The 27260-nt window shown below is 43.3% G+C and overlaps 1 protein-coding gene across 2 annotated transcripts; it reads left to right on the forward strand.

Moving 5' to 3' along the window:
• The first annotated feature begins 394 nt into the window (after positions 1–394).
• LOC112248849 (FYN-binding protein 1) lies at positions 395–27260 on the forward strand. Of its 2 annotated transcripts, none has more exons than XM_024418204.2 (18): positions 395–746; positions 8565–10005; positions 10658–10803; positions 12765–12926; positions 13217–13574; positions 13724–13836; positions 14175–14200; positions 14383–14565; positions 15078–15237; positions 19303–19485; positions 19923–20001; positions 22720–22748; positions 22916–22985; positions 23091–23162; positions 25797–25822; positions 26099–26129; positions 26258–26363; positions 26482–27260. In XM_024418204.2, the coding sequence occupies exons 2-17, from the start codon at positions 9932–9934 to the stop codon at positions 26337–26339; spliced, it is 1794 nt and encodes a 597-aa protein (XP_024273972.2). In that variant the 5' UTR covers positions 395–746; positions 8565–9931; the 3' UTR covers positions 26340–26363; positions 26482–27260. The 2 variants fall into 2 exon arrangements, with proteins under 2 accessions (XP_024273972.2, XP_024273981.2); XM_024418213.2 differs by having other exon boundaries at positions 398–746; positions 25800–25822.

Genomic DNA, 27260 nt, shown 5'->3' on the forward strand with positions numbered 1-27260 from the left:
TGCTGACAGACTCCTCGGGCTGTCTTCTTTCACTGTCTCTGTTTGTCTGGAAGACGTAATAAAGCTAGCTATGGGCAACATGGGCATAGGCCTACATATATCACTGCCATAGGCACACACAGCAATAGGATATAAGCTATCACCGTCCGTGTCATTTACCTGTTTTGCCGAACATTTGTGATATGACTCAACTGTAATGGCCTATTTCATTGAGGTTGGAAAACAATCGCGCTTCTATGGCACCAGCTACGAGGAATGACACACACTGCATGCCGGACAACATTCCTGTTGGATGAGAGCTGTCAGAAAGTGCATCATACACGTTGCGTTGAACTGCCTTTAGCTCTCGACACCGCTGGACCGGTTTAACTGGACGGACCGTTTCTGCGATGTGCGCGTGAATATTTCTATGAGCGTGGGAGAGAATTCCAACCTGACTTCCATCCTAGAACCAAACCAGCTAAGAAACACATGCGGAGAGAGAGTAGTTCAATATAAGAGTCTAATCCTCTGTTAGTAGGCGAGAACAGTAACATTTTGCCGGTAGCCTCCTGGACTGTTGACACTGGAGAAAGTTATTCCAAGTTATTGTGTTGACTGTTTTGTGTAACTGCTTGGTGTAAGGACGTTAACGGAACTAGCCAGAATGAGAGGCTGAAGTTGCCACCTGGATAAAGCGAGAATAGAGGTGGAACAAGGCTACCCGTAGCTGTCTGTTGCTGGTTGAATTACGCAAGATGGACCAGGTAAACCTTATCTGGTGTTATTACACTTTCAGTACCCAGACTCGTCTCATTCTCTCTCGCGGACACACACAGCGCCGTGCTGTTATAACGTAACCATGGTTCACGAATAGAGTTCCGTGCCACTGTTACATTTTCTATTACTGTATAGTTAGATAGGGAGTTGGCATGATGCCCATGCTTCTTGTCTCAACAACTATTAGTTGGTGGTTCTTCTCTCTGGTTTATTACTAGATATGGCTGTATTGTTTACCTTCTAAAGTCGATGTCAGCGACCCCGCGGGAAATCTAATTGGCGTAATAAAAAATGCCCATCCAAATCTGTCTGTTTAAACTAGAGATATACATTATTTTTTGTTGTTGCATATGGGCTGTGTCTCAATCCACTACATCCGCCAATGGCGGCCTTCCACATCTGTGGTGGAAGGTGGCTGAGCTACAGCAGTGTTTGTCAGACAATGAGACATCCAGATAAACGGTTTGAGCTACGAAACTAATGCTCTATGGAATGATGAGATTCTCATGAACACAGCGGTGTTCTCGGTTTTACTCTATGACCCCCTCAAGCATCATGGGATTAGTCTGAATTCAGTACCTCTGATCTGCCAACTTCTGTCTGTAGTCTCTGAACAGTTTGGGTGAGATTCTCAGGAACATGTACATATCGGCTGTTTTGCTCTGGGACCCCCACAAGTCTCACAAGACTATTTGGAAGGTAGCCCTGTGCCAGTTTTAATAATGAATGGATGTACAGTGCCTTCAGAAAGTATTCATACCCCTTGACTTATTCCACATTGTTTTGTGTTACAGGCAGAATTGAAAAATAATTAAAACAAATGGTTTTCTCACCCATCTACACACACCACACCATAATGACAAAGTGAAAATATGTTTTTAGAAATGTTGGTAAATGTATTGAAAATGAAATACAGAAATGTATAATTTACATAAGTATTCACACCCCAGAGTCAATACTTTGCAGAAGCAACTTTGGCAGCGATTACAGTTGTCTGGGTAAGTCTTTAAGAGCTTAACACACCTGGATTGCGCAACATTTGCCCATTATTCTTTTCAGAAACTCCAGTGTAGATTTGGGCTTGTGTTTTAGGTTATTGTCCTGCTGAAAGGTGAATTCATTGCAGTATTACTTTAGTGCCTTGTTGCAAACAGGATGCATGTTTTGGAATAGACCTTACAGTGAAGTGCTTACTTACGAGCCCCTAACCAACAATGCAGTTTAAAAAAAAGAAAATAGGAATAAGAAATAAAAGTAACAGGTAATTAAAGAGCAGCAGTAAGATAACAATAGCGAGACTAGAATGGGAGAGTGTTCGGTCCTCTTTTTCCTGTAGTCCACAATCACCTCTTTTGTCTTGATCACATTGAGGGAGAGGTTGTTGGCCTGGCACCACATGGCCAGGTCTCTGACCTCCTCCCTATAGGCTGACTTGTTGTTGTCGGTGACTGATGGTGTTGGAGTCGTGCCTGGCCGTGCAGTCATGAGTGAACAGGGAGTACAGGAGGGACTGAGCACGCAACCCTGAGGGGCCCCTGTGTTGAGGAACAGCGTGGCGGATGTGTTGTTACCTACCTTTACGACCTGGGGGCGGCCCGTTAGGAAGTCCAGGATCCAGTTGAAGAGGGAGGTGTTTAGTCCCAGGGTCTTTAGCTTATTGATGAGCTTTGAGGGCACTTTGGTGTTGTGCGCCGAGCTGTAGTCAATGAATAGCATTCTCACATACAGTGGGTCAAAATTGTAGGATTTTAAAGGAATTTATTTGCAAATTATGGTGGAAAATAAGTATTTGGTCAATAACAAAAGTTTATCTCAATACTTTGTTATATACCCTTTGTTGGCAATGACAGAGGTCAAACGTTTTCTGTAAGTCTTCACAAGGTTTTCACACACTGTTGCTGGTATTTTGCCCCATTCCTCCATGCAGATCTCCTCTAGATCAGTGATGTTTTGGGGCTGTTGCTGGGCAACACGGACTTTCAACTCCCTCCAAAGATTTTCTATGGGGTTGAGATCTGGAGACTGGCTAGGCCACTCCAGGACCTTGAAAAGCTTCTTACGAAGCCACTCCTTCGTTGTCATGCTGAAAGACCCAGCCATGTTTAATCTGCAATGCCCTTGCTGATGGAAGGAGGTTTTCACTCAAAATCTCACTATACATGGCCCCATTCATTCTTTCCTTTACACGGATCAGTCGTCCTGGTCCCTTTGCAGAAAAACAGCCCCAAAGCATGATGTTTCCACCCCCATGCTTCACAGCAGGTATGGTGTTCTTTGGATGCAAAACTCAGCATTCTTTGTCCTCCAAACACGACGAGTTGAGGTTTTACCAAAAAGTTATATTTTGGTTTCATCTGACCATATGACATTCTCCCAATCTTCTTCTGGATCATCCAAATGCTCTCTAGCAAACTTCAGACGGGCCTGGACATGTACTGGCTTAAGCAGGGGGACACATCTGGCACTGCAGGATTTGAGTCCCTGGCGGCGTAGTGTGTTACTGATGGTAGGCTTTGTTACTTTGGTCCCAGTTCTCTGCAGGTCATTCACTAGGTCCCCCCGTGTGGTTCTGGGATTTTTGCTCACCGTTCTTGTGATCATTTTGACCCCACGGGGTGAGATCTTGCGTGGAGCCCCAGATCAAGGGAGATTATCAGTGGTCTTGTATGTCTTCCATTTCCTAATAATTGCTCCCACAGTTGATTTCTTCAAACCAAGCTGCTTACCTATTGCAGATTCAGTCTTCCCAGCCTGGTGCAGGTCTACAACTTTGTTTCTGGTGTCCTTTGACAGCTCTTTGGTCTTGGCCATAGTGGAGTTTGGAGTCTGACTGTTTGAGGTTGTGGACAGGTGTCTTTTATACTGACAACAAGTTGAAACAGGTGCCATTAATACAGGTAACGAGTGGAGGACAGAGGAGCCTCTTAAAGAAGAAGTTACAGGTCTTTGAGAGCCAGAGATCTTGCTTGTTTATAGGTGACCAAATACTTATTTTCCACCATAATTTCCAAATAAATAATTAAAAATCCTACAATGTGATTTTCTGGATTTTTTTCTTCTCATTTTGTCTGTCATAGTTGAAGTGTACCTATGATGAAAATTACAGGCCTCTCTCATCTTTTTAAGTGGGAGAACTTGCACAATTGGTGGCTGACTAAATACTTTTTTGCCCCACTGTAAGTGTTCCTTTTGTCCAGGTGGGAAAGGGCAGTGTGGAGTGCAGTAGAGATTGCATCATCTGTGGATCTGTTAGGGCGGTATGCAAATTGGAGTGTGTCTAGGGTTTCTGGGATAATGGTGTTGATGTGAGCTATGACCAGCCTTTCAAAGCACTACATGGCTATAGATGTGCTACGGGTCGGTAGTTATTTAGGCAGGTTACCTTAGTGTTCTTGGGCACAGGGACTATGGTGGTCTGCTTAAAACATGTTGGTATTACAGACTTGGACATGGAGAGGTTGAAAATGTCAGTGAAGACACTTCCCAGTTGGTCAGCGCATGCTTGCAGTATACGCCCTGGTAATTCGTCTGGCCTTGTGAATGTTGACCTGCTTAAAGTTCTTACTCACGTCGGCTGCGGAGAGCGTGATCACACAGACTTCCGGAACAGCTGGTGCTCTCATGCATGTTTCAGTGTTATGTGCCTCGAAGCGAGCATAGAAGCAGTTTAGCTCATCTGGTAGGCTCGTGTCACTGGGCAGCTCTCGGCTGTGCTTTATTTGTAGTCTGTAATGATTTGCAAGCCCTGCCACATCCGACGAGCATCAGAGCCGGTGTGGTACAATTCGATCTTAGTCCTGTATTGACGTTTTGCCTGTTGGATGGTTCGTCGGAGGGCATAGCGGTATTTTTTATAAGCTTCCGGGTTAGAGTCCCGCTCCTTGAAAGCGGCAGCTCTAGCCTTTAGCTCAGTGCAGATGTTGCCTGTAATCCATGGCTTCTGGTTGGAGTATGTACGTATGGTCACTGTGGGGACGATGTCATCAACGCACTTATTGATGAAGACAATGACTGATGTGGTGTACTCCTCAATGCCTTCGGAGGAATCCCAAAACATATTCCAGTCTGTGCTAGCAAAACAGTCCTTTAGTTTAGCATCTGCTTCATCTGACCACTTTTTTATTGATCGTTTCACTGGTGCTTTTTGCTTGTAAGCAGGAATTAGGAGGCTAGAATTATGGTCAGATTGGCCAAATGGAGGGCAAGGGAAAGCTTTGTATGCGTCTCTGTGTGTGGAGTAAAGGTCATTGTTCTGCAGGATTTTGACGGGGATCTGGGCCTGTTTCGGGGAAGGCAGTATGTCATTCACGTAGGGCTCGTCAGACTCGTTAAAGGAAAAAAAGGATTCTGCCAGTTTGTGGTGAGTAATCACAGTTCTGATTTCCAGAAGTTATTTTCGGTTATTAGAGACGATAGCAAAAACATTATGTACAAAATAAGCAAAAAAAAGAAGTTGCAAAGAAAAAAACAACAACACACAATTGGATAGGAACACGTAAAACGTCAGCCTTCTTTTCCGGCGCCATTATTGCTCTCATGGTGAAATCCCTGAGCGGTTTCCTCCCTCTCCGGCAACTGAGTTAGGAAGGGCACCTGTATCTTTGTAGTGACTGGGTGTATTGATACACCCTCCGAAGTGTAATTAATAACTTCACCATGCTCAAAGGGATATTCAATGTCTACTTTTTTTTTTACCCATCTACCAATAGATGCCCTTCTATGTGAGGCATTGGGAAATCTCCCTGGTCTTTGTGGAGGAATCTCTGTTTGATATTCACTGCTCGACTGAGGGACCTTACAGGAAATCTTGTTAAACACTATTATTGCACACCGGGTGAGTCCATGCACCTTAATATGTGACTTGTTAAGCACATTTGTACTCCTGAACGTATTTAGGCTTGCCATAACAAGAGGGTTGAATAGTTACAGTTGAAGTCGGAAGTTTACATACACTTAGGTTGGAGTCATTAAAACTCGTTTTTCAACCACCACAAATTTCTTGTTAACAAACTATAGTTTTGGCAAGTCGGTTAAGACAACTACTTTGTGCATGACACTAGTAATTTTTCCAACAATTGTTTACAGACAGCTTATTTCACTTATAATTCACTGTATCACAATTCCAGTAGGTCAGAAGTTTACATACACAGAGTTGACTGTGCCTTTAAACAACTTGGAAAATTCCAGAAAATTATGTAATGGCTTTAGAAGCTTCTGATTGACATAATTTCAGTCAATTGGAGGTGTACCTGTGTATGAATTTCAAGGCCTACCTTCAAACTCAGTGCCTCTTTGTTTGACATCATGGGAAAAAACAAAAGAAGTCAGCCAAGACCTCCGAAAACATTGTAGACCTCCACAAGTCAGGTTAATCCTTGGGAGCAATTTTCAAATGCCTGAAGGTACCATGACTTCAACTGTATTGACTCAAGACATTTCAGCTTTTCATTTTTTATTAAATTGAAAAAAAAAAAAAAAACATTATTCCACTTTAACATTATGGAGTATTGTGTTTAAGCCAGTGACAAAAAAATCTAAATGTCATACATTAAATTCAGGCTGTACCGCATCAACATGTGAAAAAAGTCAAGGGGTGTGAATACCTTCTGATGGCGCTATATACATGGTGTACATGACATTAAGAACACTTTCCATGACAGACTGATTAGTTCAATTCAGGTGAAAGCTGTGATCCCTTATTGATGTCACTTGTTAAGTTCACTTCAATCAGTGTGGATGAAGGGGAGGAGACTGGTTAAAAACATTTTTATTTTTGACAATTGAGGCATGGATTGCGTATGTGTGCCATTCATAGGATGAATGGGTAAGACAAAATATTTAAGTGCCTTTTAACGGGGTATGGTATTAGGTGCCAGGCACACCGGTTTGTGTCAAGAACTGCAATGCTGCTGGGTTTTTCATGCTCAAAAGAGTCCTGTGTATATCAAGAATGGTCCACCAGCAAAAGGACATCCAGCCAACTTGACACTGTTGGGAGCATTGGAGTTAACATGGGCCAGCATCCCTGTGTAACGCTTTGACACCTTGTATACGAATTGAGGCTATTCAGAACACCAAAGTTGGGGGCGGGGGGATTAACAATAATAATATCCTGATCTCTCAGATATAAACTCAGCAAAAAAAAAAGGTCCTTTCACTGTCAACTGCGTTTATTTTCAGCAAACTTAACATGCGTTAATATTTGTATGAACATAACAAGATTCAACAACTGAGACATAAACTGAACAAGTTTCACAGACATGTGACTAACATAAATGGAGTAATGTGTCCCTGAACAAAGGGGGGGTCAAAATCAAAAGTAACAGTCAGTATCTGGTGTGGCCACCAGCTGCATTAAGTACTGCAGTGCATCTCCTCCTCATGGACTGCACCAGATTTGCCAGTTCTTGCTGTGAGATGTTACCCCACTCTTCCACCAAGGCACTGCAAGGGAATGGCCCTAGCCCTCATCCTCCGATCCAACAGGTCCCAGACATGCTCAATGGGATTGAAACCCGGGCTCTTCACTGGCCATGGCAGAACACTGACATTCCTGTCTTGCAGGAAATCATGCACAGAACGAGCAGTATGGCTGGTGGCATTGTCATGCTGGAGGGTCATGTCAGGATGATCCTGCAGGAAGAGGACCACATGTGGGAGGAGGATGACTTCCATGTAACGCACAGCATTGAGATTGCCTGCAATGACAACAAGTTCAGTCCGATGATGCTGTGACACACCGCCCCAGATCATGACGGACCCTCCACCTCCAAATCGATCCCGCTCCAGAGTACAGGCCTTGGTGTAACACTCATTCCTTCGACGACAAACGTGAATCCGACCATCATCCGTGGTGAGACAAAACCGCTACTCGTCAGTGAAGAGCACTTTTTGCCAGTCCTGTCTGGTCCAGCGACGGTGGGTTTGTGCCCATAGGCGACGTTGTTGCCGGTGATGTCTGGTGAGGACCTGCCTTACAACAGGCCTACAAGCCCTCAGTCCAGCCTCTCACAGCCTATTGTGGACAGTCTGAGCACTGATGGAGGGATTGTGCATTCCTGGTGTCACTCGGGCAGTTGTTGTTGCCATCCTGTACCTGTCCCGCAGGTGTGATGTTCGGATGTACTGATCCTGTGCAGGTGTTGTTACAAGTGGTCTGCCACTGCAAAGACGATCAGCTGTCCGTCCTGTCTCCCTGTAGCGCTGCCTTCGGCGTCTCACAGTATGGACATTGCAATTTATTGCCCAGGCCACATCTGCAGTCCTCATGCCTCCTTGCAGCATGCCTAAGGCACGTTCACACAGATGAGCAGGGTGTTTTTCAGAGTCAGTAGAAAGGCCTCTTTAGTGTCCTAAATTTTCATAATTGTGACTCTTAAGAGGAATATTAATAAATTACACATTATTTAGTGCAGGTAAGGGCAACACTTTTTGTAATATCTTCTGATTTGATTTTAAATCTCTGTATTTGTCTCTCAGTGTGTGTGTATGGATGGCAGAAATATGATGTGGTATAGCAGGACAGAGAGATTCATGCTAAAGCTGGCTGGGTTTCTATTGGCATTTTTGTTGCCAATGGCAGTTGTGCACTCCGCCTTGAAAGTTATCTAGGAGGAACACTGGATGATCCGGTCACTTAGTTTGTTTTATCTTATGTTGATTTAGACTATGAAGAGAGAGAGAGTGGGACAGTTAGGAAGGGCTCAAAGATAACCTGTGATTTGAAATTCAATTATGATTCCTTTCTCCTGAGGTACCTGTTTTTCACCCATCTCACCCCTTCCCCTCCTTTATCTCTCTCTCAGGAAGAAGATCTGGACTTCAAGTCCTTGAGGGCAAAGTTCCAGGATGAGGAAGTGCTGCTGAAGCAGCCAAGGACCAAACCTGCCCTTCCTGTGAAACCTAAAGTCCTGTCCCCTCCTCACAGCCCAACAAACTCCCTTCTTTCCTTCAGCCCCACATCACACACACCCTCCAACTCACGCAGCCTAACGCCCGGAGCTCGACCCTCCCTCCTCACCTCCCTCCAGGGGAAGGGTGACATCGCACCCCGAGTCATCTTCAAGGAGAAGGAGAAGAAGGTAAAGGGAAAAGACAAGAATGAGGGGAAGGTGAAATTACTAGGTAAAAAGAAGGCAGAGGCTGACAAAGAAAAGGCAGATAGAGAGATGAATGGCGGGAAAGATGATGTAGAAAATCTGCTGGACCAGAAACAGAAGACAGAGGCAGACCTAGTCATGAAGAACAAGAAGGTGTCCCTGCTGTCCCCTAGGGGGTTTAAGGGGGGTAGTGTCGAGCTGGAAGATGCTTCGCCACCGCCCATATATGCAACAGTAAAGAAGAAGGGTTTTCGGGGCATCGGGAAGCCTGTGAAATCAGGGAAGAAAGGGAAAGATGAGTTTCTTCCTCTCCCCATGTTGGACATAGCCAGCCCAGACATGGCTGGTCCTGAACCTCTCATCACTCTAACAACCTTCAGAACGCCATCACCCCATGCTAATATACCCACACCAACTGCCCTCATCCCACCGGCCCCAGCAGCTCACATTACCCTCTTACCCCTTGCCCCGAAACCTGCCCCAGTACTAGATGCCCTCTTACCCTCTGAGCTGTTACCCTCCACCCTGATGCCTGCACCAGCAGCTGAAACCATTACAGTCGCTACACCACCAGACCCCATCCCCATTCCAATGATCCCCGACCCTCCTATCGTTGAGCCCATCCCTGTTGCCCCCCTTACCCTGGAGTTAGAAACCTCAGCTGAGACCATCCCAGCCCCCACCCTTTCTGTATTGGTTCCCCCCAGCCCTACCCCTTCCCCTGTTCCTGCCCTACCCAGCCCGGTACCAACTCCCCAGTCACCCCTAACCCCTCTGCTATCCCCACCTTACCACCACCCACTATAGCCACCCCACGTCGACCTGCTATTGCCAGGCCACCCCCACCCGCTGACCCTACCCCCTCTCCACCTCCACCTCCAGCTCCTGAACTTGTAGTAGTAGTGGATGCTGCTGTTGTAGTCGAGGCCTCTGCCTCTCCACCTCCCTCTCACACCCCGCTTCCCCCAGCGGTGGACCCCCCAGTCACACCCCCGTCCCCCCAGCCTGAGAGCCCCGTGTCGGTCCAGGAACGACCACTCTCAGCCCTGTCGGCTCTAGGGCGAGCAGAGGAAATGAGTCCACCAAAAAAAAGAGGAACAGAGATCATCTTCAATGCTCTGGAGAAGGCCAAGAGAAAGTTTGTCAGGTGCACAATATACCTTTAATACATACACATTAACGTTAACATCAACTATTCTAACATACTATCCCAACATATTATCCTAACATATTATCTTGACATATTATCCTAACATATTATCCCGACATATTATCCCGACATATTATCCCAACATATTATCCTGACATATTATCCCAACATATTATCCTAACATATTATCCTGACATATTATCCTGACATATTATCCTAACATATTATCCTAACATATTATCCTAACATATTATCCTGACATATTATCCTGACATATTATCCTAACATATTATCCTAACATATTATCCTGACATATTATCCTAACATATTATCCTGACATATTATCCTGACATATTATCCCAACATATTATCCTAACATATTATCTTGACATATTATCCTAACATATTATCCTGACATATTATCCTAACATATTATCCTGACATATTATCCTGACATATTATCCTAACATATTATCCTAACATATACTGTGTCAGTCAGACAGGGAATCAGGTGACGTTGACAGTTTGTTTTCAAATTGATTAGCGTTTCCTGTCCATTGCTCATCCCCCAGTCGCTTTAGATAAGAGTCTGTTAAATAACCATATTGTTATTATTACCATCTAATTAACTCCATCTCTTGTCCCCCAGCCCTTTGACCACACCCACCATAGAGGACCAACCCCCACTCCCCCACAAATCCCTCCCTGAGCTCCCACCAATCGACTACGATGACCAGGCCGGGGCGGGGCCCCCTACACCCCTGAAACCGTCCCTGGTCAACAGTGTTGACGTTAGTAAGTGTCTGCATCTCTCTTTCCCTAAGGCCCTTGTTCTCTCTCTTCCTCGCTCTTTCTTTCATTCTATATATCTCCTTTTTCTGTTCACTCTACTTTTGTACTCACTCTGAACATGAAGTACACAGGAGTGCAGCTCACCCCTACACCCTAGGTAAGACTTTGCATGGTGGAATGGTTTAGATATCTTAAGAGGGTGTCAGCTAGGTTGGTATGCAGGAGGTTAGGTATGCTGCTGGATCTAGGCTGCCAGAGAGTCCCTGGCCTGCAGTAGGTGGTTTGTGGTTGTTGTTGCAACGCTGTAGACACGGAACAGCAGAGAAGGTCGAATACCTCTCTGTGCCAGAAACATCTTTGTCTTGAGGAGGGCTGAGGGGAGGAGGATGGGGAAGCAGGGTTGGGTAGGTTACTTTCTAAATGTAATCCATTACAGTTACTAGATACCTGTCCAAAATAGTTATCAGTAACATAATTTTTGATTACCCAAACTCAGTAATGTAATCTGATTACTTTCAGTTACTTTTGGATTACTTCCCCCTTAAGCAACATTAGAATAAGACAAAAAGGATCCATGAAACGCATTTGGTGTGTCATCATAGTGGTCTCTGACTTGTGGTCAGACTCTCTCAGGTGGAAAAAACTTAAAACTTGCGCCTTTTTTCAATGCTGAATTGAATGTCATAATTTATTTTTTCGCAAACATACTTCCTGAATTGAAAAGTAATTCAAGAAGTTAGCATCGAGTTTTTCAAAAGTATCTGTAATCTGATTACAATATTTGAACTGGTGACATAACTGATTACAGTTAGTTTTAAAAACATGAGATTACATTTAACTGATTACATTAAATAAGTTACTCCCCAACCCTGTGGGGAAGTGAGGAGGAGGAGGAAAGGGGGAGGAAGAGAGTGGGAGAGTAGGGCATAGGTGAGGAGGAGAAGGGGAGAGTAGGGCGTAGGTGAGGAGGAGAAGGGGGAGAGTAGGGCATAGGTGAGGGGAAGGGAAGAGTAGGACGGAGAAAGAGAGGTATTTAAACTATCTTTCGTGTGTCACTATGGGGCAGTGTTTCTGTCAAAGTTAGCATGACTGGGTGCTGCTGCCAATATCTTGTGTTCTAACTCTCTTGTTGGTGATGATTACATCGTTTTAATTTGAGGAATGTAGTTATCAGTTAAGCAGAGTGTTCCTCCCGGCTGACCTAGTGAACAGGCCAGTTCAACCACTCAGACTCTCGCTTCACGGCGTTGCACTACAACAAAACAACAACCTACACACTGTAGTTTTCACTGCTTTATCTTTCTTAGTATTGAATAGGTTTGGGCTGTATCCAGATTTTCATACCTTCATACCGTTCCTGTACCATACCAGGGTATACAGTGTTACCAGCAGTACACACAAGGGGCTCTATTTCTTTCCAAATGCTAAAAAAATATTATTATAATTTTAAAAAATGAAGCATAGAACAAATTTAGGCAGCAGGGATCTTGTTCCAGGAGGGGATTGATTGTCTCTGCTGTAACCAAGAAGTTTGATCTTGCTAGCTAGCCTCTTAGCTAGCCTCTTAGCTAGCCTCTTAGCTAGCCTCTTAGCTAGCCTCTTAGCTAGCCTCTTAGCTAGCCTCTTAGCTAGCCTCTTAGCTCTTAGCTAGCCTCTTAGCTAGCCTCTTAGCTAGCCACTTAGCTAGCCACTTGCTAGCAAGGTTTAACATCACATTTTACAGTGTAGAAATAGGCAGGGTTTATGACTGGCTGTGGTAACCATTGACGACCCAGGAGCCCTGCGCTGGAGATCATTTAATTGGCACATCTTAGTTAACTTGTAGTTTTAAGCAGCGGCATAGCACACACAGCCCAAGCTTCATACTGTCATTTCAAAATACCCTGGTATACTGTATATATGGTATACATGCCCAAGCCTTATATTGAACCTTTTTCTCTCTCTCTTTCTCTCTCTCTCTTTAGGGCAAGCGTTTCCTGTGTTGGAGAGGATAGCAGGGGACGTGATACCAGACCTGTTGGAGGCACCCCCTCCTCTCTCGAGGAGGTGCCTTCCGGAGGCCTCCACCCTGCGACCCCTGCAAGAGAAACCCCTCCGACTCCCCTCCATGAACCTGACCGCCCATGGTACATCCTACCCACCTCCTCACACTGGACATGTTCTATCACTCTTTTATCACTAAAGAGCTCCACAGCAGTGTGTTCACAAACCACAGTAGCAAACCACGTTACATTGCACACAGACAAACATATCTCTCTCACACACACACACACACACACACACACACACGCACGCACGCACGCACGCACGCACGCACACACACACACTAATAAACTGGGAAACTAAAAGAGAAAGGATAGGGGAGTTATCAGTGTGTGGTTCTTCATGTTGGGTAACTATCTGTCTCTCTTTTCAGCTGGGGAGATTCGTGCTCCTCTAGAGTTCTCCGTAGCCGGTCCTGCTCTTGACGTTCCCGAGTTTGAGGATGTAGGGTCGGAGCTTCTGAAATTGGAAGCCCTAGAAATCCAGCCTGCAGACTTGGTGGAGATAGAGGGGTCAGAATGGGGGAATGGAGAATATGGTGACAACATTCCAGAGACAGTGCTTCTAAAGCAGGATATTCTGGAAGAGGGGGAGGGGCTTCCAGAATTCGAGGACCACAGAGTTCCAGAATCAGAACCGGTGGTCGAGGTTCCATTGGGGGTTCGGGTGGAGTTTATCCAAGAAACTGTCCCTGCCTCCCCTTCCAGCCAGGACCCCCAGCCAGAGGCAGGGTAACACAACCAGCTAACTCTTACTCTCTCTCAAACGTACCCCATTCTTGCCTTAAAAAGAACACATCCAGCTCCCGTTCTCTACTAGAATAGTGTTCTATGTCATGTTCTTGTCCCTGACTGACTGTTCCACACCCCCACCCCTCCAGAGCTGAGACAGAAGACGGCACCTCTGAGAGCTGTGACAAAGCCAATGAAGACATGCCCTCAGCCAAACAGAAGGTCAAGGGTCAACCCACCAAGAAGAAGAAGGAACCAAAGAGTAAGACACGGGAACCTTACATTAAGTTCTCACTCAGATACCACCCACCAGCATGAGAGTTTCTAGCTGTGGGTGTGAATCTGTGAGATGAGGTCAGATGTTGAGTATGTGTGTACTGTATGTCATGTTATGTAGGCCAGTGTCTCTAGCAGTGAAGCTGATATGTGTGTTTATCTCTTTTCTCCCATTGACCCTAGACAGACTGGCATTGCTACCGCTCTCATTGATTTGATCTTATCTAGCCATAACTGCATCCAATAAGATGAACGAACATAAAATATGTTTTCAGATGTCAACATGTTTTCTTAACTATTTATCTTCCTGTTATCTTTTCACAGACCCATATACTGAGACTCAGCCTCCGGTAAGGAAGATTCTTTTGATTGGTTGATAGCTTAATATTTGACCATGTTTGACCCAGGTCTGTGTTACACACAGTAAAAGCTCCTCTATCTGTCAGACACTTCTCTGCATCCATCCTGTGGGAATCGAATCACCCAGTGAAGATCTTAACAGACATGACCCTCATCTTCCTATTGTTTTCAGACTAAAGGAACATCCAGGGGTGGCTGGTCTTTTAAGAGGCCTGCTCCGGAAAACCCAGAGGAGAAAGATATGAAGAAGAAAGAAAAGCAATATCTGGAGAAGGAGAAGAAAGAGCAGAAAGAGAGAGAGAAGAAGGAGCAGAAAGAGAGAGAGAAGAAAGACAATGAGATGAAGAAGTTTAAGGTGAGAAACCCTTAGAGGAGAGGAGAGCGGAATAGTGTTCTCGGTAGTAGAAACCAGTGTGATTTCATTCCTTCAAGATGGTAGATTAACTGAACATCATGGCTACATGGTAGTAACTTCACTTATCATAGAGCGATGTATTCACATGGTTAACTTTCATTTTTGAGGAAAACTCCCAATGACGTCTATGAACGATTTTCGCAGAAGTCACTGTTGGATCTCAAGTCTGATTACTAACGACAAGAGAGGGAGATTTATAGGAAACATCATATAACCCTAACCCAAGTGTTGCTAGTACACACAGTGCACACTACACTACAACGCTCAGTAACACAGATTAATACACAGGGTAATATCAACAGTAGCAGCCCCTCTAGCAGAGTAGGACATTAATGTAAAGCCCAGCTGGATTAACAGATTTACATTGCATTCATCGCACTCTACAGTCAATACAGTATGGGACCGCTGAGATGATATTTTCACCTTGTGTGCATGCCTGCGTGCGTATGCAGATAACAGGTCAGGAGGAGGCTATATATCAGGCTACAGTGACGGTAGCATCTAAAGGACGTAAGGACGACCTGGCTGTGAAGAATAGGGACATCGTCAGCATCATACGGACCACAAACTGCCCCAAAGGAAAATGGCTAGCCAGGGACAGCACTAATACATGTAAGTTACACACCTACCTAACCCCTGACCTCTGACCTCTACACAAATACAGATGGGCATAAAATGAGTCAAATAGTTCAACATCTACAGTAGTTGCTTGATTGTGGGATTCCAGACAGGTTGTTGTGTTGTCATTACCTAAGACCTGCTCTATAGCAGGGTACATCTCAGTAATAGCAGGTGTAGTTAGTGTTATATCTATGTGTGTGTGTGTAGATGGGTACATCTCAGTAATAGCAGGTGTAGTTAGTGTTATATCTATGTGTGTGTGTATATCTATGATGTGTGTAGTGTAGTATATCTATGTGTGTGTAGATGGGTACATCTCAGTTATAGCAGGTGTAGTTAGTGTTTTATCTATGTGTGTATAGATGGGTACATCTCAGTTATAGCAGGTGTAGTTAGTGTTATATCTATGTGTGTATAGATGGGTACATCTCAGTTATAGCAGGTGTAGTTAGTGTTATATCTATGTGTGTAGATGGGTACATCTCAGTTATAGCAGGTGTAGTTAGTGTTATATCTATGTGTGTATAGATGGGTACATCTCAGTTATAGCAGGTGTAGTTAGTGTTATATATATATGTGTGTATAGATGGGTACATCTCAGTAATAGCAGGTGTAGTTAGTGTTATATATATACATGTGTGTATAGATGGGTACATCTCAGTAATAGCAGGTGTAGTTAGTGTTATATCTTTATGTGTGTGTGTTATAGATGATGGGTACATCTCAGTAATAGCAGGTGTAGTTAGTGTTATATCTATGTGTGTGTATAGATGGGTACATCTCAGTTAGTTATAGCAGGTGTAGTTAGTGTTATATCTATGTGTGTAGATGGGTACATCTCAGTTATAGCAGGTGTAGTTAGTGTTATATCTATGTGTGTGTAGTGGGTACATCTCAGTTATAGCAGGTGTAGTGTGTAGATGGGTACATCTCAGTTATAGCAGGTGTAGTTAGTGTTATATCTATGTGTGTGTATAGATGGGTACATCTCAGTTATAGCAGGTGTAGTTAGTGTTATATCTATGTGTGTATAGATGGGTACATCTCAGTTATAGCAGGTGTAGTTAGTGTTATATCTATGTGTGTGTAGATGGGCACATCTCAGTTATAGCAGGTGTAGTTAGTGTTATATCTATGTGTGTATAGATGGGTACATCTCAGTAATAGCAGGTGTAGTTAGTGTTATATCTCTGTGTGTGTGTTATATCTATGTAGATGGGTACATCTCAGTTATAGCAGGTGTAGTTAGTGTTAGTGTGTATAGATGGGTACATCTCAGTTATAGCAGGTGTAGTTAGTGTTATATCTATGTGTGTAGATGGGTACATCTCAGTTATAGCAGGTGTAGTTAGTGTTATATCTATGTGTGTATAGATGGGTACATCTCAGTTATAGCAGGTGTAGTTAGTGTTATATCTATGTGTGTATAGATGGGTACATCTCAGTTATAGCAGGTGTAGTTAGTGTTATATATATATGTGTGTATAGATGGGTACATCTCAGTAATAGCAGGTGTAGTTAGTGTTATATATATATATGTGTGTATAGATGGGTACATCTCAGTAATAGCAGGTGTAGTTAGTGTTATATCTATGTGTGTGTATAGATGGGTACATCTCAGTAATAGCAGGTGTAGTTAGTGTTATATATATATATGTGTGTATAGATGGGTACATCTCAGTAATAGCAGGTGTAGTTAGTGTTATATCTTTGTGTGTGTATAGATGGGTACATCTCAGTTATAGCAGGTGTAGTTAGTGTTATATCTATGTGTGTGTGTGTAGATGGGTACATCTCAGTTATAGCAGGTGTAGTTAGTGTTATATCTATGTGTGTATAGATGGGTACATCTCAGTTATAGCAGGTGTAGTTAGTGTTATATCTATGTGTGTAGATGGGTACATCTCAGTTATAGCAGGTGTAGTTAGTGTTATATCTATGTGTGTATAGATGGGTACATCTCAGTTATAGCAGGTGTAGTTAGTGTTATATCTATGTGTAGTGTTATAGATGGGGGTACATCTCAGTTATAGCAGGTGTAGTTAGTGTTATATCTATGTGTGTATAGATGGGTACATCTCAGTTATAGCAGGTGTAGTTAGTGTTATATATATATGTGTGTGTAGATGGGTACATCTCAGTTATAGCAGGTGTAGTTAGTGTTATATCTATGTGTGTGTATAGATGGGTACATCTCAGTTATAGCAGGTGTAGTTAGTGTTATATCTATGTGTGTATAGATGGGTACATCTCAGTTATAGCAGGTGTAGTTAGTGTTATATCTATGTGTGTGTAGATGGGTACATCTCAGTTATAGCAGGTGTAGTTAGTGTTATATCTATGTGTGTGTGTGTAGATGGGTACATCTCAGTAATAGCAGGTGTAGTTAGTGTTATATCTATGTGTGTGTAGATGGGTACATCTCAGTAATAGCAGGTGTAGTTAGTGTTATATATATGTGTGTAGATGGGTACATCTCAGTTATAGCAGGTGTAGTTAGTGTTATATCTATGTGTGTGTAGATGGGTACATCTCAGTTATAGCAGGTGTAGTTAGTGTTATATCTATGTGTGTGTATAGATGGGTACATCTCAGTTATAGCAGATGTAGTTAGTGTTATATCTATGTGTGTATAGATGGGTACATCTCAGTTATAGCAGGTGTAGTTAGTGTTATATCTATGTGTGTGTAGATGGGTACATCTCAGTTATAGCAGGTGTAGTTAGTGTTATATCTATGTGTGTGTAGATGGGTACATCTCAGTTATAGCAGGTGTAGTTAGTGTTATATCTATGTGTGTGTAGATGGGTACATCTCAGTTATAGCAGGTGTAGTTAGTGTTATATCTATGTGTGTATAGATGGGTACATCTCAGTTATAGCAGGTGTAGTTAGTGTTATATCTATGTGTGTGTAGTTAGTGTTATAGATGGGTACATCTCAGTTATAGCAGGTGTAGTTAGTGTTATATCTATGTGTGTAGATGGGTACATCTCAGTTATAGCAGGTGTAGTTAGTGTTATATCTATGTGTGTATAGATGGGTACATCTCAGTTATAGCAGGTGTAGTTAGTGTTATATATATACATGTGTGTATAGATGGGTACATCTCAGTAATAGCAGGTGTAGTTAGTGTTATATCTATGTGTGTATAGATGGGTACATCTCAGTTATAGCAGGTGTAGTTAGTGTTATATCTATGTGTGTATAGATGGGTACATCTCAGTTATAGCAGGTGTAGTTAGTGTTATATCTATGTGTGTATAGATGGGTACATCTCAGTTATAGCAGGTGTAGTTAGTGTTATATCTATGTGTGTGTAGATGGGTACATCTCAGTTATAGCAGGTGTAGTTAGTGTTATATCTATGTGTGTGTAGATGGGTACATCTCAGTTATAGCAGGTGTAGTTAGTGTTATATCTATGTGTGTGTGTGTAGATGGGTACATCTCAGTAATAGCAGGTGTAGTTAGTGTTATATCTATGTGTGTATAGATGGGTACATCTCAGTTATAGCAGGTGTAGTTAGTGTTATATCTATATATGTGTGTATAGATGGGTACATCTCAGTAATAGCAGGTGTAGTTAGTGTTATATCTATGTGTGTGTAGATGGGTACATCTCAGTTATAGCAGGTGTAGTTAGTGTTATATCTATGTGTGTAGATGGGTACATCTCAGTTATAGCAGGTGTAGTTAGTGTTATATCTATGTGTGTAGATGGGTACATCTCAGTTATAGCAGGTGTAGTTAGTGTTATATCTATGTGTGTATAGATGGGTACATCTCAGTTATAGCAGGTGTAGTTAGTGTTATATCAGTGTGTGTATAGATGGGTACATCTCAGTAATAGCAGGTGTAGTTAGTGTTATATCTATGTGTGTATAGATGGGTACATCTCAGTAACAGTAGATGTAGTTAGTGTTATATCTATGTGTGTATAGATGGGTACATCTCAGTAACAGCAGATGTAGTTAGTGTTATATATATCTATGTGTGTATAGATGGGTACATCTCAGTAATAGCAGGTGTAGTTAGTGTTTTATCTGTGTGTGTAGATGGGTACATCTCACTGAGCCAGGTGGAGTTGGACATTAAGGAGATGTTGGAGCTGGGGAAGAAGGCTTCTCATGCCATCAGCCATAAGGACAGCAGTACTGTGGTAGAACAGGGAGGAGAGGTGGCCAGGATGGGCAACAGGACTTCCAATCACTACCCACTACAGGACGATACAGGCAGCTGTAAGTACTCCACTGTCCACAGTTATTCATTTAGTGCACGTGCACACAAGTCATATTGTGGATCCAAATGACATGTATCCCTTTCCCCCAGTTAATGACCAAAGCACCCTCTTTGGCCTCCTCATGGGTGGAATGTTATTCATATTTTTCATAATTAATAAAGATTATTTCAAAGAATCCGATGAAAATCTTGTGTTTCTATGTCAAACAATTTTGTTACATTTCAGTCTTCTGAGATGTATATAAAGTGTCATTTTGGATGCAAACTCAAAATTGAATACATTTCCACTTTATATCTGACATGGTACAGGTGTCATCTGTTTTTTTAAGCCCATAACCACGTGTGTGAGGTGTGTACCTTTGTTTCAATGTAGATTTGTTAAAGGCTACCAAAAAACACTGCAGTCAAAAGTTAAACTGTGTGTGTTCTCCCTCAGTTACAGACGACAGTGAGGAGTGGACGAATGATGACGATGAACCTCTCTCCTACCCCATGGAGGAAGTTCCTACAGAAAGGTCAGTACACACTGCAATGTTAACTGTTTGAACAGGCATGTTTAGATGTGGGAACTATTCACCATTGGGACTATTCAACAGGGGCCCAATCCCGATTTAGGAATTTACGTCTTTCCTACGCACTTCTCAGTATTTGATATTCAGACTTAACTTTTTCAGTCACGTAATACTCTCTGCAGGTGTGGCTACCCTGCTCTCTCTGAATACATTACATTCAAACGCTGAAAACCCTCCCACTTGCTGGCCAACAGAGTTTCTCATGGAGTCTCCATTCAATTGGGTTTTCAGTACATTTATCTTAAGCCATCCCTTTCCAGTGTACCTTTAATTCACATTTTGTCAACAGTCTCAATAACTTATCCAGTTGAAGTCTGAAGTTTACATACGCCTGGGCCAAATACAGTTAAACTCAGTTTTTCACAATTCCTGACATTTAATCCTAGTAAACATTCCCTGTCTTAGGTCAGTTAGGATCACCACTTTATTTTAAGAATGTGAAATGTCAGAATAATAGTAGAGAGAATTATTTATTTCAGCTTTTATTTCTTTCATCACATTCCCAGTGGGTCGGAAGTTTACATACACTCAATTAGTATTTGGTAGCATTGCCTTGAAATTGTTTAACTTGGGTCAAACATTTCCACATTTCCACAAGCTTCCCACAATAAGTTGGGTGAAATTTGGCCCCTTCCTCCTGACAACTGGTGTAACTGAGTCAGGTTTGTAGCCCTCCTTGCTCGCACACGCTTTTTCAGTTCTGCACACACATTTTCTATAGGATTGAGGTCAGGACTTTGTGATGGCCACTCCAATACCTTGACTTTGTTGTCCTTAAGCAATTTTGCCACAACTTTGGAAGTATGCTTGGGGTCATTGTCCATTTGGAAGACCCATTTGCGACCAAGCTTTAACTTCCCGACTGACGTCTTCAGATGTTGCTTCAATATATCCACATAATTTTCCTTTCCTCATGATGCCATCTATTTTGTGAAGTGCACCAGTCCCTCCTGCAGCAAAGCACCCTCACAACATGATGCTGCCACCCCTGTGCTTCACGGTTGGGATGGTGTTCTTTGGCTTGCAAGCCTCCCCCTTTTTCCTCCAAACATAATGATGGTCATTATGGCCAAACAGTTCTATTTTTGTTTCATCAGACCAGACGACATTTCTCCAAAAAGTACGGTCTTTGTCCCCATGTGCAGTTGCAAACCGTAGTCTGGCTTTTTTTTATGGCAGTTTTGGAGCAGTGTTTTTGTACCTGTTTCCTCCAGCATCTTCACAAGGTCCTTTGCTGTTGTTCTGGGATTGATTTGCACTTTTCGCACCAAAATACGTTCATCTCTAGGAGACAGAACACGTCTTCTTCCTGAGCGGTACGATGGCTGTGTGGTCCCATGGTGTTTATACTTGCGTACTATTGTTTGTACAGATGAATGTGGTACCTTCAGGCATTTGAAAATTGCTCCCAAGGATGAACCAGACTTGTGGAGGTCTACAATCTTTTTTTCTGACGCCTCGGCTGATTTCTTTTGATTTTCCCTTGATGTCAAGCAAGGAGGCACTGAGTTTGAAGGTAGGCCTTGAAACACATCCACAGGTACACCTCCAATTGACTCAAATTATGTCAATTTGCCTATCAGAAGCTTCTAAAGCCATGACATCATTTTCTGGAATTTTCCAAGCTGTTTACAAGGCACAGTCAACTCAGTGTATGTAAACTTCTGACCCACTGGAATTGTGATACAGTGAATTATAAGTGAAATAATCTGTAATCAATTGTTGGAAAAATTACTTGTGTCATGGACAAAGTAGATGTCCTAACCGACTTGCCAAAGCTATCGTTTTTTAATTAACAATACATTTGTGGAGTGGTTGAAAAACGAGTTTTAATGACTCCAACCTAAGTGTATGTAAACTTCTGACTTCAACTGTACATGGGGAGAACGGGTTCAGAATATAGGGATGAATGAAAGAATACCATCAACTCGGCAGGTTCAGCCCTACAGAAACATATAGCTTGGATCTCCAGATTTTATCCAACAATGAACATTTGGAATAATAATAATAATACTGTTTCACATTTGTCACATTTGTCTCCAGGGACCATAAGGAATAATCATCTAAGACAATTGCTATGCATATTTAAAATTCCCTTCTCCAAACGGATTGCTCATTTACCCAGCTCATCAATTTATACATAACAGTGCATGGAGAATGCTGTTATTTCTATTTGAAGAAATAAAGTAGAGGCTTTCTCCACTTTTAACCGGCAGATTCGCACCGACCTTATTCATGTTTTCCTCGAGCGTAAAGGTGGTGGAATTATGAGGGAATTAAATCCAGGTCAGAATACAGTGTATCTGTAGACACACCTCCCTCTGCCACGCCTTCATTTATTAGAGTTCCACCTGAAGTGAATAGTGGGTGAATTTGCATGCTATTCTCATGCTTAAGTAGGCCATCATTGTAAAGCAGAATGTGTTTTCAACTGACTTGCCTAGTTAAATAAATGTGTAAAACATAAAAAAGTATGTTTAAGGTCAGAATAGAATAGAGAAAAGCTCATAAAAAGGGAATAAGGTTCACTTTACGTGTGCTTAACTCTGGTCGGAATCGGGGCCCAGGGGAGTGTTATGGTGAAGGCTATCACAGTGGGGAATATTGTCCTTTGATGTCAGGAACTTTGAATCTGCATGACATCACTATTCTCTTCTGCAGTGGCCACATCCAAACAATCTCCATGACGGGTGAGTCAAGCCACTAGGTTTCAATGATCTATCAATGAGCCATGACTGACCTCAGCTTCCTGCATGTTCTGCTTATCTTTTCTTCCCCTTTTTAAATACCTAAAATACCTTTGGCTGATTACATCTGTTATTGTTTGCATTATTGTGTGTGTGTTTACCTTCTCCAGGAAGCAGAGAGCTTAGCATCCACCACCAACAAACACAGAATTACACCACCATAGATGGAATGGATATGCAGTGAGTCATGCACACACACATAATAAGACAAGGATTTTAATAGTATTAACAATATTCTATCCATTAGCTAGCATTTCTCCCTTCTGATGTCTGTCTGTTCTGCAGGGTGAAACATGAAGCACTTCAGAAGCTGGCCACTTTCTTCCACAAACCTGTTGTAGAGGAACCCATCAGGAGGTACATACAGTATAATTGCACACACACACACAGATGAAGGTAAAGGTGAATGAATGTTTCCTTTGATGCTTACCTCTTGTGTTTTGTTTTCTTCTCCATCTCCCTTTCTTCTCCTCCCCATCTCTCTCTTTCTTCTCCTCCCCATCTCTCTCTTTCTTCTCCTCCCCATCTCTCTGTTTCTTCTCCTCCCCATCTCTCTGTTTCTTCTCCTCCCCATCTCTCTGTTTCTTCTCCTCCCCATCTCTCTGTTTCTTCTCCTCCCCATCTCTCTGTTTCTTCTCCTCCCCATCTCTCTGTTTCTTCTCCTCCCCATCTCTCCCTTTCTTCTCCTCCCCATCTCTCTGTTTCTTCTACTCCCCATCTCTCTCTTTCTTCTCCTCCCCATCTCTCTGTTTCTTCTCCTCCCCATCTCTCCCTTTCTTCTCCTCCCCATCTCTCTGTTTCTTCTCCTCCCCATCTCTCTTTTCTTCTCCCCATCTCTCCCTTTCTTCTCCTCCCCATCTCTCTCTTTTCTCCTCCCCATCTCTGTTTCTTCTCCTCCCCATCTCTCTCTTTCTTCTCCTCCCCATCTCTCTCTTTCTTCTCCTCCCCATCTCTCTCTTTCTTCTCCTCCCCATCTCTCTTTTCTTCTCCTACCCATCTCTCTCTTTCTTCTCCTCCCCATCTCTCTCTTTCTTCTCCTACCCATCTCTCTTCTTTCTTCTCCTACCCATCTCTCTGTTTCTTCTCCTCCCCATCTCTCTCTTTCTTCTCCTCCCCATCTTCTCCTCCCCATCTCTCTGTTTCTTCTCCTCCCCATCTCTCTCTTTCTTCTCCTCCCCATCTCTCTCTTTCTTCTCCTCCCCATCTCTCTTTCTTTCTTCTCCTCCCCATCTCTCTCTTTCTTCTCCTCCCCATCTCTCTCTTTCTTCTCCTCCCTCATCTCTGTTTCTTCTCCTCCCCATCTCTGTTTCTTCTCCTCCCCCATCTCTCTTTCTTCTCCTCCCCATCTCTCTTTTCTTCTCCTCCCCATCTCTCCCTTTCTTCTCCTCCCATCTCTCTGTTTCTTCTCCTCCCCATCTCTCTCTTTCTTCTCCTACCCATCTCTCTCCCTTTTCTTCTCCTCCCCATCCCATCTCTCTGTTTCTTCTCCTACCCATCTCTCTGTTTCTTCTCCTACCCATCTCTCTCTCTTTCTTCTCCTCCCCATCTCTCTTTTCTTCTCCTCCCCATCTCTCTCTCTCTTCTCCTCCCCATCTCTCTCTTTCTTCTCCTCCCCATCTCTCTCTCTCTTCTCCTACCCATCTCTCTGTTTCTTCTCCTACCCATCTCTCTGTTTCTTCTCCTCCCCATCTCTCTCTTTCTTCTCCTCCCCATCTCTCTCTTTCTTCTCCTCCCCATCTCTCTGTTTCTTCTCCTCCCCATCTCTGTTTCTTCTCCTCCCCATCTCTGTTTCTTCTCCTCCCCATCTCTCTCTTTCTTCTCCTCCCCATCTCTCTCTCTTTTCTTCTCCTCCCCATCTCTCTCTTTCTTCTCCTCCCCATCTCTCTGTTTCTTCTCCTCCCCATCTCTGTTTCTTCTCCTCCCCATCTCTCCCTTTCTTCTCCTCCCCATCTCTCTTTTCTTCTCCTCCCCATCTCTCCCTTTCTTCTCCTCCCCATCTCTCCTTTCTTCTCTCTTTCTTCTCCTCCCCATCTTCTCTTTCTTCTCCTCCCCTTCTCTCTCTTCTCCTCCCCATCTCTCTCTTTCTTCTCCTCCCCTTCTCTCTCTTTCTTCTCCTCCCCATCTCTCTCTTTCTTCTCCTCCCCATTCTGTTTCTTCTCCTCCCCAACTCTCTCTTTCTTCTCCTCCCCATCTCTCTCTTTCTTCTCCTCCCCTTCTGTTTCTTCTCCTCTCCATCTCTCCCTTTCTTCTCCTCCCCATCTCTCTCTTTCTTCTCCTCCCCTTCTGTTTCTTCTCCTCCCCATCTCGCCCTTTCTTCTCCTCCCCTTCTGTTTCTTCTCCTCCCCATCTCTCCCTTTCTTCTCCTCCCCATCTCTCTCTTTCTTCTCCTCCCCATCTCTCTCTTTCTTCTCCTACCCATCTCTCTGTTTCTTCTCCTCCCCATCTCTCTGTTTCTTCTCCTCCCCATCTCTCCCTTTCTTCTCCTCCCCATCTCTCTGTTTCTTCTCCTCCCCATCTCTCCCTTTCTTCTCCTCCCCATCTCTCCCTTTCTTCTCCTCCCCATCTCTCCCTTTCTTCTCCTCTCCATCTCTCTCTTTCTTCTCCTCCCCCCTTCTGTTTCTTCTCCTCTCCATCTCTCCCTTTCTTCTCCTCCCCATCTGTTTCTTCTCCTCCCCATCTCTCCCTTTCTTCTCCTCCCCATCTCTCCCTTTCTTCTCCTCCCCATCTCTTTCTTCTCCTCCCCTTCTGTTTCTTCTCCTCCCCATCTCTCCCTTTCTTCTCTTCCCCTTCTGTTTCTTCTCCTCCCCATCTCTCTCTTTCTTCTCCTCCCCTTCTGTTTCTTCTCCTCTCCATCTCTCTTTTATCCTCTCCATCTCTCTTTTACCCTCTCCATCTCTCTTTTACCCTCTCCATCTCTCTTTTACCCTGTCCATCTCTCTTCTCTCTCTCCCTAATCCCCAACTCTCGCTTTACCTACGGTCTCCTTTTGAGAAGACCTGAAGAACCTGAACCAATCAGTAAGTGAAGAGCTACGTATGGATTCTGTGTACTACACATTCCACACATCAGGCCTAGTCTTTGGGCTGGTTAGCCAGACGCAGATGATCCATTTAGCATGCCTTTCTTTCATAGTCAAGGAGAGTTTCATTTGGATCCAGGAAAGCAGCCAATAAAGGTTGAGAGAATGCTGTTGGAATTGATTGAGTTCAATGAAAGGAATCCACTTTCTACATCTGACACTAGTGTGGAAAAACACCTTTACATTTAAAACATGATCCTTTTTTACTTGCCAGGCCCCGTGGAGATAGAAGAACCAGTGTACCCGTAAGTAGGAGAGGAAAGAAATGTCACATTGTGTAATCTGTTGTCAGACTAGTTTTCTGGGCTTGGATTGTGAATGTCATTGTGTGTGTGTGTGTGTGTGTCTACCATGCATGTGTGCTTCTATGTAGATGTAAAGTGGAAGCAGATTTGGAGCTTCCAGACATGATGATTCTTTCTCCTCCTGGCCCATTTGCAGACGACAATCAATGACACTTAGTAGACTACCAACTACAGGTAAAAATTATACTTTACATTCATCAGCCATTAAGAATCATTGATCAGTCTGTCAATTCCAGTAGGCTATTGATCATGCATTGATGATGTCTGCGTCTGTTCTCTCTTCTATGAGCAGTTGGAGAGCAGAGGAACAACGGCAACATGGTATGTTGTCGAGTGCCAGTCATCTCCATGACAATCACTCAGATAACGGAGACATGAAGGATTGTTATTTGGACAACCTGCAATTGGATGGACTATTTCTCTGTTATAATATTGTTTAGGCCAGGATTCAATCCGAGAGCTCTAGTCAACAATGCAGATTAAGGCAATGTTACCGTCTTTGCGGAGACCTCATTCAAGATAAATGCTGCAATGTCGACTCAATTGGAAATGATCTTTAAAATGTCAATAATGCTATAGGGTTTCAGATTGAATCTCTTGTTTTGATGCCCATCCAGGGTTATGGAGGATGAGATGAAGGATACAGACAGAGTAGTTCTGTTTATACTAACTCTTCAATCGTTTTATACAAAGACAATTATGGGATACCATACATAGTGTAATGTTTGTTTACAGGTGTTTGGCTAGATGACAAATCAACAGTCTGTATCCAGCTACTGTCAGTGTCTAAAATGACAGCCTATTCCCCATGTAGTGCACTAACTTTGACCTAAGTGACACAGGGTTAATAACCACATAGGGCTCTGGTGAAAAGTAGTGCACTACACAGGGAAAAGGATGCTTGCCATACTGTATGAGATGTCTGGTTTATATTCCCTGTGTATTTCCCATTAAGTATTAGAGAGAGGGGGGGAAGTAATTTGATGATGTAACCTTTAGTTGAAGTCCTGTTCATTTAGCTACCAGCTCTGCTAGTTGTGATCTGGCGATTCAATAAAAAACACAAATCAA

The sequence above is a fragment of the Oncorhynchus tshawytscha genome, linkage group LG01 (genome assembly GCF_018296145.1).
Source record: "Oncorhynchus tshawytscha isolate Ot180627B linkage group LG01, Otsh_v2.0, whole genome shotgun sequence".
Taxonomy (NCBI): domain Eukaryota; kingdom Metazoa; phylum Chordata; class Actinopteri; order Salmoniformes; family Salmonidae; genus Oncorhynchus; species Oncorhynchus tshawytscha.